Raw genomic sequence first — 13164 nt, 5'->3', positions numbered from 1 at the left:
ACTTGTTCCCAAGTAGGCAAGTAAGTTTCTAAATTATTTTACAATCTTTTTCATTCCTAAGAGGTACTTTTATTTAATAAAATTTTTATGCATTTGGCTCTTAACGGGATAAACAGTGAAACAGTCAACTAGTGAATAGGCAGCTGGTATCTATTCTACTGGTCTGAATCCTTTAATAATAAATATCTCATTTGCTTACTTAACTCCCAGTGCTTCCACATCTTAGTCTAAAAAATTCTGCCATTCTCCTACCACTAAGGAAAAAGAAGGGAACAATAAAAGATGCATTTCATGTTGATCTCTTGGGTTTGAGGGCCATCATTTATTAGGACCAATTCCAAGATTGAAGGGCTCAAGCCACAGAAATCACAGATCAAAGAAGTTTAAATAGAGTATTTAAACCAGCACTGGAGACTTGGGGTTAAGCCTAGCTGAGACAGAGTAATGCATGATCTGTGACTATCCCATTGCATGAGAACTTTATGACATTCATGCACTGAACATCAGGGATAAACCCATACTGGTGGGCTCCATGACTTATTTCCAATGCAAGTTTGCAGCTCCTGTTGAAGGGGTGGTCCTGTGGACCAGGCAGGAGTGTAAATAGCATCAACACCAACTTCCATTTCCAAACCCACCAAAGATATATTTCCCCCTGCCAGCCTTGAGGTGATATCTAACTCAACATTATAATTCAATCAGTAGTCAAAAAAAAATCTATCTTCCACAGTATATTTTTAAATAGCATTTTCTATCTGTGCTGTTCAGTCATGAGTAGGAAGAATTTTTGAAGTTTTCATTCTTTCTTCAATTATTCTATTAAGAGTGATAGAATTTAAAGTCTACTTTCCTCATTTTATAATGCATTTATTATTTGGCTTGGGGGATTTAATTAAACTAAAACTTATGAAAAACATAGTCCATAGAGTTCCATGCATATTTATCCATATAATTCAATGTGATAAATTTTTATTGAGGGAGCAAGGTAGGAAATGCTTATCTTCAATTTACTTTACACCTATTCTGCACCAACCTCATAGAAGCTGATAAGGTATCATCTCTCAGTTTTCATTATGCTGGCGAGTGAATGGATGATCAGAGAGGAGGGCCTCTCTACTTTCAGAGTCAGAAAAGGAGCCTCCATATAGATGGAGAAGAGAGGCTCAAACTCTGTCCCTCCCACTCATTGCCTTGACAGTATTACGGTGTTGGTCCCACAGCAATTTGGCTAAGTGCAAATTGGTCCAGATGACAATTTGTTAAAAATTCAATATTTTCAGTCCCCAGCTTTTTGGGACAGATAAGTAATTCTGACACACTCCTATGTATCATATCAAATTTTCAACTCTATATTTAGGCTTTAAACATTTTTAATCCTTTTCTAAAATGAAATTATTTTTGCATTTTTTTAGCCAGTTACATTTCTCTCTGTCTTGTTTGCGAAAAAAAAAATATTGAGACAACTTAAATACTCAACAATAGACTAATTAGAATTAATTAAATTAAATTAATTAAAATTTAACAGATTTTTTAAAGCAATGGAAATGACGTTCATCCCTGTGTAAGAATATGAAAACTAAGCTAGATGAATATAGTTGGCCTAAAATGAGTGAGAAGAAATTCAAGCAAGAGAAAAAATTCCATTCCCCAGTGCGTTCCTCCACCAAAATTAAAATAATTTTCTTTATTTTTCTATTTTTGACAGAGACAATGGAGATTCACTACAAGAAAAACAAACAGGCAGAAGAACTAAGAAAAATCCATCATCCACCCAATCATGCAACTACTTTTAATCCCTAGAAATACACTTTTTAAGTTCCAATTCCATATATACATATATAAATGTATTACTATTTTTCACCAAAGTGAGTTCTTACTGTAATACTGTTTTGCAACCTTTTATAATTTAATTAATCTAGCATTAACACTTTTCAACCTAATGTCTATTTCTAAACATTTAATGTACTCTAGCATTCTGCTATTATTAATGGCAGGGAGAAGAAATAATGGTCTAAAAATTACTTAAGTGATCAAAAGCAAAGTAAAAGAAAAAATGAAAAAAATTAAATAGAAAAAAGACTTTAAAGATAAAGTTTTGCAAAACTGCCCATAATGTACCTAAATTTCTAATATTTTAAATAATTAGCAAATGAGAACATAACTTTTCAAGCAACTCATTATAATGCTTGTTGGGAATAGATTCATGTCCCCTACAAATATAAGTTCAGGTGCTAATCCCTGGTCACCCATACCTGTGGGCTGGGACCTATTTTAACAGGTTCTCTTGGAGATGTTGCGTCAGTTAAGTGGTGGCCTCACTGAATTAGGTCGGGCTTTAATCCAGACCTTTGGAGTTCTTTGAAAGCAGAATGAAATTCAATCAGAGAAGGGACAATATGGGGAGCAGCCAAAAAGGGGATGTCAAGGGAACCCGACAGAGAAAGGAGAAGAAAATACCATGTACGTTGCATGTGATGGAAAACCCCAAGGGCCAAGGATTGCCTACAGCCCCAGAATACCACAGACTTCAGGGAGAAAGCATTGCCTTGCTGACACTTCCATTTTCAACTTCTCCTAGCCATGAAACCATGAGCCAATAAATTCCTGTTGTTTAAGCCAATAACAGTAAAGTATGCTTTATGAAGTTAATGTAAGAATTAAGGAGTTGAATATAAGAAGCTCAGAAAAGTGCTTGACTGCCTAATAAGAAAAAGCCTACTAGATAAAAGAGTTTCATTCTTACTTTTAGAATTTAAGGATTTGGGTTAAAATATGTAATGGAGTCAAGAAGATGAGACAGATATGTCCCAGGAGATAGCAACATGGAGAAATTTCTGCACTCTGAAAAATAAGGTCCTCATTTCTTACCGCTAATTAGAGTATCCAGAAGTTCTGCAGAAGAAAGCAAGACTCCCCCTAGAGCAACTACACAGAGTCACTGTGTTACAAGGAGTAAAACACAGGCATAAGGAGATCAAACATGGTTTGGTGTTGGTGGGGGGCAATGGTGTGTGGGGAAGGAACTTCATTGGTGGAAGGGCTCTGATGACTTAGAGCTGTCAGGGGTTATTCAGGTGGAATGTAAACTTCTCACCATAGGGGATACCTCCATGCCAACAGCCCATATTACACCCCTGTCCTCTCTGTAGCCACACAGCCTAGAGAGGCCTCAAGGATTTTAATTGCTCTGGGGCATCCAGGTTGAGTGGAGGCTTGGGGCAGCAGTTTGCCTTGCTGCAGGCAGGTCATAGCTTAAGGTTTTTGGCTGGCACCATAAGGGAGACAGGGGATGAAAACAGGGACAAAGGAATTGATATAGATACCTCAGAGGTTCAGTCACCAATGTAGCCTGCCTCCCTCCACTTAACAAAAATACTCACCATAGCAGCAGTTAATGGATTGCAACGTATGGGCTGGACACTGTGCTAAGTGCTTGCATGGATGGTTTATTTAACCCTCACAAAAGCCCTGTAGGGCAGGTTCTGTTACTAGCTATAATGAACCAGAGAATTTGGGCCATATGCCCAAAGTTACAGTTCAGCAACCCCAGTGCCCGGTGCCATTGTTGGTGCTGGACTCCAATGTGGTGTGTCACTTCACCTCTTTATATCCGTTCATTAGCAGAGTACCTGTGGAATGCAGGTAAGGACAGGGAAGGAGGAAGGGCCAAGGAGGAGTTCAAACTCCTCTTAGAGTTCAAAGGTAGGCAAGCTTCGAGGAAAACATGGAGCTGTGAGCATGCCAGCAGATCATGGGGAATTCTAAAGGACAAATGGCTCAGGTTCCTCAACAGATAAATTAAAAGGAAAAAAAAAGATGAGAGGGGAAATCTATAAATTAAAAGAGACTTAAAAGATATATCATAGTTTTTAAAATGGGTAAGACTAAACTGTTATGTCTAGAAATGTTTACTTGTTAATAAAACTACTGACAAATGTAAGGAAGTAATTACAATGAAAATCAGAGTGATGGGGGTGGGAAGAAGCTCTAACTGGAAAGGGGTATATGGAAGCAGCATCTAGGATGGAGGAAAAACTCATACATCTTCATCTGTGGTGGTTGCACGCGTGTTTGTTCTATAAAAATGCATTTAGCTATACATTTGTTTGGTTTGGTTTTCTGGATCTGTGTTTCATTTTGCAACAAAAAATATATAGGATACGAAGAAGGAAAAGGAGAGGAAGAGGAAAAAGAAGAGGAGGAGGACAACGAGATATCTTTGCCCTCAAGGAATTTACAAGCCAGGGGTATCAAGGCTGATGACATGAAGAGCCTGAATTTGTGTGTGTGTGTGAGTGTGTGCACATGCACACATGTTTGTGCACAGGAGTGGGGAGGGGCGTAGTTGGTGTGTGAGTGTTTGGGAAAAGGGGATTGAGCTTGTTTGAGTATGAGCCCCCCCACCACAACAATCTGGAAGCAACCACCCAAAAGGAGAGTTAAGTGCAATCCCTCACAATCTGAAAGAAATGGAATAAACACAAAACAGAACCAACCATCATGGAGTCCCACAGCCTCTTAAGCATCAAAAGAAACTCATAGTGAAAGGAAAGTGGAGCTGGGAAAAAAGAGCTATGCCAGAATCCTCATGAGTGTCAGGAGAAATTTTAATGGCACAGCAAGGGATTCTATTTTTGAGATGTTATTTTCTTTCAGGTATTTTCCCTTTTCCACACCCATTCCACCAAGGTGGGATGAAATAGTGGTGCCCCTCAAATCAAGAGATGGTAGCACAACATTATGGCTGTAATTAATAGCACTGAAAAAAAAAAATTCAACCAGAGGACTGCATGACACAAGCAGCGAACCCTAATATAAACCAGGGACTATAGTTAATAGTACAATTATTTAAATGCTTTCAGTTGTAACAAATGTACCACACAAAGGCAAGATGTTAATAGTGGTGGTTGGGGAGCATGTGGGAACTCTGCATTTTCTGCATGATTTTTCTGTAAACCTACAAGTTCTCTAGTGAAAAAGAGAGAGAGATTCATTAAGACCATGGGGGAGTATGGCAGGGCTGAATAGCACAGACGGGTGGGATCTCAGAGGCTTTGAGCAAGTTTAACTGAGTGCCTTTGAGGGAAGATCTCCTAAATGAGGTAAGAATTTCCTTCAATAAGAAATATCTCCCAAAGAAGAGAATGGTGATACTGGTGGATCCTGGGAAAAGAGGTTCTGGGTTCTGCTTCTTACTCAGAGAACAGTAGCAGCCATGAGATGCTAGAGGAATATAATGTCATGGTGCTTCCAGGGACAACATAGAAGAGCAGTACAATTGCCTCAAAGACGAGTAAATATGTAAGATTTATGGTTACTCATTCACATCACTGTTCCCAAGAAATGCTGATTAAAAAGAAAAAACGAGACAAAAAAAAACACCAGCCCTACTTACAAAGGTTCTAGTTTCTGGAGCTCACCCTGCAGAAAAAGAACTGATACCCAACAGTAGCCATCTTGAAAGCACCTCAAGTACAAACACAAAACAATTAGGAAACTTTTATAAATTAGGTATTTATGAACTGTCATAAAATGTTTACATTGTAAAGGAGGAAAAACCAAAAGCAGAAGGGAGACTAAAAGTTAGCTGAGCTACGGTTGGCAGCAAGGCCATGTAGTTGACATGACAATATGTTGGAAAATTAATAATCCAAGTTCTGACTTTGTGATAGCTTTTTAAAAATCATACTTTGAGTTTCTTTTTTCAATAAGTCATCTCTTATAAATAGATTATGCTACTGTGTTAACACTGAGAAGGTAGAAACTATTTGAATGTTCATAAAAGAGCTAGGGGTGGGCAACGGTGGCTCAGTGGCTGAATTCTCCCCTGCCATACCGGAGACCCGGGTTTGATTCCTGGGGCCTACCCATGCCAGAAAGGGGGGGGCGGGAGAAGGAGTTAGGTGGACAAAACTGGAAAATCAGTTGAAAAGACGACCTATGTGCCCAATGACAGGGGGTTAGGAAGTACAGTATAAGCAATCTATGATCTATTGTGTATATTTTCTGGTAATGTGCTTTATTTTTACAAAAGCAATGCAAGTTCATTACGTAAGAGTCAGAAAAGATAAGCAAGCAAAAGAATTTAAAGAATACCCATAATCCTACACTACCCAGAGGCAATCCCTACTAAAACTTTGCTATCTCTAATCATCTAGATCCTCTTGCTCCAAATAATCACTGCCCCCAAATGGAATGCATTTACATAGAATATTACAACCTACCACAATTTAATTCAAACATTAAATATATAGACATTTCAAATATTGTTCTATTTTTGACATGGAAATAGTGACAGATTTTTAGGATGACAACTCAGAGGAGGAAAAAATGAAGATGACTTCAAAATTTAAAGCCAAGTTGACAAGGACTAAAGTATTTCAGGAATCACTCATTGTTACAAAAATGCTCCCATCCCTCACTCAATCATTCATTCATCCATTCTTTCAACAAATATATGCTGAGCACCTACTATGCCAGGGACTTTGTGAGATGCTGGGGAGGTGGTAAATAGCTGTTATCCGTGCTCTCATGTGCCTTACCCAGGAAAAAGAGATGTAAACACACTATTAAAAAATCCTGTCACAAGTGCTAAGATGTAGGCAATATAGGATTTACTAAATTACATGAAGGGAAAAACAAAGAACAGTGAGCAGGATAAAAGTACTGAAGCCAATTGTAGTGGTAACTTCACAGCACCAGTGACCAAATCGCTTTCTGCAAATCACTTCCCCACGTATCACTGGATTCTTTACTCATTCTTCTGCTTCAATATATAAATAAACTTCTCCGCAATCTTTCTCAAAAATCAAAGCCCAAGCTACAAAGACACAGCAGAAGCCAAACACCCAGACTGCGCGCCTGATCACATGTCTAACAGACCTTCTGCAGCAATAAGAAAGTGTTAGATGGTTCTCAATAATGTTGTAGAGTTGAAGATGTCACCTTGAGCTATCTTTCTAGAAAGTTGCATGGTGCTAACACTTTCCTATTTCCTCATTAACCTTCACATCCAATTATCTGAACATAGTAAATCCATTAATCCATGGCTTAGTCGATACCTTCCATGTTAGTGCTAATCCTCATAATAATCCTAAACATTGGATGATTTTATTCCTACTTAACAGATGAAGAAACTGAGGCTCACAGAGGTTAAATCATGTATCCAGAGATACACAGCCTGACCCAGCTACTGGTCAAGTGTTTGCTATGTGCTCTTCTCCTTCCTCTGTTCCCATAGTTACACATGGGAGAAAAGTGATGGCCCACGGCAGGTCCACCTGCTCTCAAGGGGTGCTGGCTTTCTCAATTGAACCCATCTAAAAAATACATAAATAGGGGAAGACAAAGAGTGATAATTGGGTAGATTGAAATACTGTGGGTCAATGAGAGGGAGGAGTAAGGGGTAATGGGATGCATGAGTTCTTTTTTATTTCTTTCTTCTGGAGTCATGCAAATGTTCTAAAAATGACCATAGTGAAGAATATACAACTATGTGATGCTATTGTGAGCCACTGATTGTATAATATGGTTGGACTATACATGTGTGGATATTTCTCAATAAAAATATTTTAAAAATATAATGAACCCGTCTGCTGTGGCCTGAGAGACTAAACCTGCTTGAGGGAAGTACTGTTAGAGAACAAGTCCCAAAGGACACTGCCGTCTTCCCTCAGAACCAAGCTGCTTTGCATTCTTAGTAAGCAGAGGCTCCCGCCCCATGGGCAGAGCATACGCCCTCACCCTGGTGACAGGGCCAGTGGATTACCTTCAGGGGACTGCTGTGTCCAGCCCTGCCATTAGGGTCCACCTGTGAATAGTGACAAGCTTTGCACCCATCCTTCCCACCCAACAGGGTGCTGTCGTTCCAATGAGCGTAGCACCACATCCCAGGGGCTCCTCAGCATACTTCCTATAGTCTCTGCAGAGGCAGGCAAAGGAGACTGCTCCAGGTCACCTGTCCATTTTCAGCATTATGACCCAGCCCAGGCAGCATGGGGTTAGGAGTGTGGAATCTGGAGTTAGAGCACCTGAGATGAGGTTTACCTTGTCGGTGCCACAGCCTTCTCAAAATAAAAAAAAATTTAAAAAAAGGAGATAATAATAGTACCACTCCCAGTGACTTATTTTGAGGGTTAGAGGGTTAAATAAGATAGTACTTGTAGCACAGTTTAGCAAATAATAAGTGCTCCATAAACATTAGCATTTCTTATCCTGAAAGGGGGATCATCCACAGAATGATGAATTTTGACCACGGTGGTATTCATTTAAATGATGATTAAAAACATTCCCGATGTTTACTCATGCAGTAGAGTAGAAAAAAAAAGGAATAAACAAAAGCACAAAGATTACAGCGAGAAAGAAAAAGGAGAGATCTATAGGGAAAATAATAATAATAATAATAATCAATTAGAGAGATTTAGGCCCTGAATGTGATGGCTCCAACTTTTATTACACTATATTAATTTATAACAGTATATAAAGGCCAACTTTTCAACAGAAAGAAAATTCTACCGCCCCATTAAAACTTGAACTTTACTTCCATTAAAAAAAGGTTCTCTATAAGAACCAAAGTTGAATAAAACTAAAACAATGATTTCGCAGGCAGGATTACGTGGAAGGTGGAGCTATTATTTCAAGCCTTAGGGAAAATACTATTGAGTTCAAAGAATCCTTTCTTTTTAATAAAATTAAAATTTTAACCTGATGTAATAAATTGCCTAAATTTCTCTTGGATGTACCTTGATAAACCCAAAAACCTCTATGAAAACATGTGGAATAGAATAAGAATTCTTTATCTGCAACAGGATTCCCTGTGACATTCTTCCATAATGTATAGGTCTGTAACAGATACTCAACAAGCGAGTTTAAGACAGGCATATCATTTAACATACAAATCAAATGTCGATCGTGTCCTATGTCCTTGGAAATTTACAAAGTCTGAAGGATACACATCCTGTTACTCTTTTAAGATGTTATTGCAAGCATTTGGCACAATGAGGTGTTATTCAACAAGTTATTCACCTTATCACCTGCTCAAGGATCACAGATAGATAGCAAGCTAAGTCTTTTGCAATCCTCAGGAATTCAGATTTAAAGTTAAACTTAGCACTTCACTGTTCATATATGGCAGCTATTGAAGTCAACAGAGGCTTCAGACATGAGTGGTTTCAAGGATATATGCTTAATTCAGGAAAAGCAGAAAACTTTTTTGTTTGTTTTGTGTCTATCACATTCTAAAGGTTGTGTGGCTTTGAAACAGAAATTTAGGTTGAAATAAAACAAAAAAAGCAGAGCTAACGGTGGTCAAGGGCAATTACCTTACCCATCCTTGCCACACAGAAAAAAATCGGCCATATTATTAGGAGGATTTTTTTTTTAATTAACAATCTAATATTTACCTCTCAATCATTCTCAAATAGCAAAATACCTTAAATTTCGGAAGGTGCTGACCCTAAAAACACAAAAGTTATAGTCTGGCAAGAAGCTCCAACAATTTAAAGTGTCAGAGTTTTATGCAATATAATGAACTGAAAACAACAAAAATGTCATTTTAAAATACATATTTTAAAAGAGTTTCCAGGACAGTTATTCTGGGAAATTTCTTTGGTACTGAAAAAGGAATGAATGAAACATTTCTTTCAGCACAAAGGTTTTCGTCTTGTGCAAAATTCCCGACCCTGAAAATGACTGAGATCCGCGGGGAACACAGGCAGAGGTACCTGACGTACCTGCTGAGTAGAAGCCCCTAGGGGGGCCAACTTAACGAGGCTTCATTAAGCCTTGCGCAGTACAATCCAAAAAGGTTCTTGATACAAAGAGAAGCAATTCCTGGAGGAGCGCTCCCCCTAAATGGTCAACAACTAACTGCTTAGTTGAAAATGCCACAATAGCAATAATAACGACTTTTCAAAGCACGGGTTCTTTACAAGGGGGTCCACGGGGGGAGTCTAGGAGATCGTCAGCAAAGATACAGATGTGTTTCAGTGGGTTGATTTTGATGGGGTAAGGGCGGGGGGGGGGGGGGGTAGGGAATTTCATCACATGTTCAAAGCAGTCTGAGACCCTCCATCCCCAAAGTTGGAAACCAGTGTTTTACAGAAATATGACTAGATGACATGGGGCGATAAAGTCGATTTGGGGAATTTTACTGCACTGTCTTCTTTCAACCAACCATCCCCCGCCTCCAAATCTGAGGAAGGTGAGGGCATCACTTCCTCTGTAAGATCAAGGTAGCCTCTTTTTATGCCTGTTTATAAGGTAGCTGGGTGGAGGTGGGAGGGGCGGGGTGATGCTGTACTTGCCCCAAAGTAGAAGCAAAATCATCTTCTTTCAGGGCAGGTACTCTGCCTAAGGATATCCGCCGCAGAGATCCACGCAGTGCAATCCCAGTAAGCGTTTTATTTAACAAACACGCACAGTCCATTATGAGCAAGGCGCGGTTCTCAGAGCTTTACAAATGAGCTCGTTTAATTCTAAAATAAGCCCAAAAGGTACAGAAAAGGGTGCAAAAGCCCACGAAGATGGGGGCGTCCCACCACCCCAGCCGCCTTACCGGGGAGATACCCGGATTCCTAGTTCCCCAGATCAAACACCCGGAGATTAAAACCCGGATGGAGGGGCAGGTAAGGACTAAAAACGCAGCCGCGCGGAGGCGAGTCGTTACCGTCCAGCGGGCACTCGCGGTCCGAATCGCGGCTCATCGCGGCTCCCCCACTCCAGGCTGCCCCCCGGCGCGGCTCCCGCAGTCTGGGCGACGGCTGCGGTTGCTGAGGCAGCGCCCCCCCTCCGGGACCCGCAGGTGCACCCGGCAGTCGCCAGGAGCACGGAGAATGCAAGTGGGGGAGGAGGACGTGCGCGCTCGGCGCTCCTTTCACTTTGTCAGCGGAGGTTCCAGGGCCAGCCTCCCGCAGCCCGGCGGCTCCCTATTAATACTTGGAGCGCGGCTGGCTGCCTGCCGCGCCTCGGATGTAGGACATGGCTTGATCCACGGCCAAGGTCCTTCTGCCCTGGTTCTCAGCGCCAGGCGCGCCGCAACCAGTGAGGGGTAGTGAGCAGTATGTAAGAGCGAAGGGGGTTTCTGGGTAGGAATAAGCGGGCCCCCCCCACCCCCCCACCACCAAGGGCTGAGGCTGGGCCAGGTCGACGAGGGAGTGTTGCCTTGGTGACCTTCTCTGCACCCAGCTTTTTAGAGTAACCACCTGGTAGGGTCTGATCTGACCTGAGAGCTACCAGCTCAGGGAGCCTATTTTAGGGCTGCTGTGGTGAACAGAATCTGCTACTCATTCATTCAGTACCGCTCTGACATTTAAGAGTTCTATAAGAATCCCTTTTCCTTCCTATCGGATTTCAGCCTTCTGCCTCTGCCAAATCCCAGGTTTTGAGAAGGGACAGGATGGAAGCACTGTTGCCAGATGGTGATGCTCAAAAGGAGGGGGTCAGTTAGAAGGGCCCAATATTTGCCGGGTCTTGAGACTAAAATTCTCTCCTTCCAGCAAGTCCCTGGAAGTTTAGTGTCAGCCATGTTCCTACTGTAAATTTAAATTTAATCAGTGAGCGCTGCTTTTTTTTGTGATTCCTGCGACGAACTATGTTTACAGCTAAATTCCCTTTGGAATCTTTAACATCCGCTGTTGCTATGATAGGAGCAATCAGTTAATGCCGTTTCAAAGGACATTTGTGACAACTGCATTAGGGAACTGCATTTGTAAACCAGATCCTTCAACGGGCTTAAAAAAAAAAAATTCCCTGGTTTACTTTTACAGAGAGCCTAGTATCATTTCCTAACAGGTGAATTATTTCCCCCGGCTAGCATAATTAAAAGTCACATCAGTGAAGACAGTTAAGTCCTTGTCTCCAAAATAAGAACTGATTATTTCTAATAAACCTGAACCAGGATTACTAAAAATGTTAGAGTCAGGACCCCACCAACAGATTTTATGAAGACTGTAAATTTCTGAGCTCGCAACTACTCTATTATTTTGTATCTGGTTTAATCAGATAAAGGACTGAGATACTGAGATGTCAGTGATAATGGCATAAATAAGAACTTCAGGACTTAATCTTTGGTTACCCTATTTAAAATACTGAAATAAGCATATGCTCTAGAAAGTTTTACTTTTCTATCATTTAATTTTTTAACAAGTTAAGAAGTGATTTAGAAAAGACATCTGCAGGTTTTTTCAGCATGGAACCTTCTCTACTGCAAGAGTGACCAGTGTTGGCAGCTACTGAATTACTTCCCTCTGTGTGAGACAAATGAGGGCCTGCTGCAGGTGCAGTGGATTACAAAAATGTCAATTTACAGACCTGGACAAAGGACTCCCCAAACAAGAACATGATATTCAAAATTTCTTAGATTGAAAGCCAGAAACTGCCTTATGAACTCACTTCTTCCAATTTATCTCGATTATCTCAGTTATTCCTATAGTAAAGGCATTGCATTATATTATTTCTTGTTTTTATTCTTAATTACCAGGTGCTAGGCACTAGGAATTTAAAATCAAATCCTGCCTTCAGAATATTGCCAATTAGGGAGAGAGGCTTGGAACCAGCTAACCACCCTTAGATATTTCTGCAAAAGATATTGGTACACGGCATAGAGGAGGCACAGCTGAGGGGATGGCCAGTTTCACTTGAGGAATTAAGAAATGCTTCCAGTCAGAAGTGAGCATTTTGAAATACTCAATACAATTTCACTAATGAAAATTGCTGTCATTACTAAGCATGCACTATGACCTAGGCATTCCGTCAAAAGCTTTTCATACACTCTCTCCCAAAATCCTTGTAAGGGCAGAAATTATTATTCTCCCCATTTTATAGATAGACAAATTGAGGCTTAAATTAAGTAATTTGCCCAAGAATACAGAGATGAGGTGTTTCAGAACTATGACTGGAATGTAGCTGTCTGTAATTATAAAGCCTGTGCCTGATCTCTAAGTTAGACTATAGTGGTGTTGACTAGCAAAGACACTTTCCACAATCACTGTAATAAGAGCTTCTGCCAAAGCCTTGCAGGAAAATGGATTCTTCAGATGTATGGATAAGACCAGTTGTAAGAAATTGGATTGCACCTTGGGAATCTTAGTTCCTTCGCAGAGTTTCTGCTTGTCATAACAAGACAGAACATATAAAAGACTCTTAACTTGGGAATCATTGTTTGAG

General features: G+C 40.4%; 1 protein-coding gene across 1 annotated transcript in view; it reads right to left on the bottom strand.

The window, feature by feature from the left end:
* Positions 1–10877, bottom strand: part of GADL1 (glutamate decarboxylase like 1) — a 166168-nt gene extending 155291 nt beyond the window's left edge. The window contains exon 1 of the mRNA XM_077130402.1: positions 10667–10877. Coding sequence (XP_076986517.1) covers positions 10667–10703 — 37 coding nt within the window. The 5' untranslated portion in view covers positions 10704–10877. The remainder of the gene's footprint in view (positions 1–10666) is intronic.
* Between the last annotated feature and the right edge of the window lie 2287 nt (positions 10878–13164).

Source organism: Tamandua tetradactyla, chromosome 15, assembly GCF_023851605.1.
Source record: "Tamandua tetradactyla isolate mTamTet1 chromosome 15, mTamTet1.pri, whole genome shotgun sequence".
Classification (NCBI taxonomy): Eukaryota; Metazoa; Chordata; class Mammalia; order Pilosa; family Myrmecophagidae; genus Tamandua; species Tamandua tetradactyla.
This window is presented reverse-complemented; position numbering and strand designations above follow the sequence as displayed.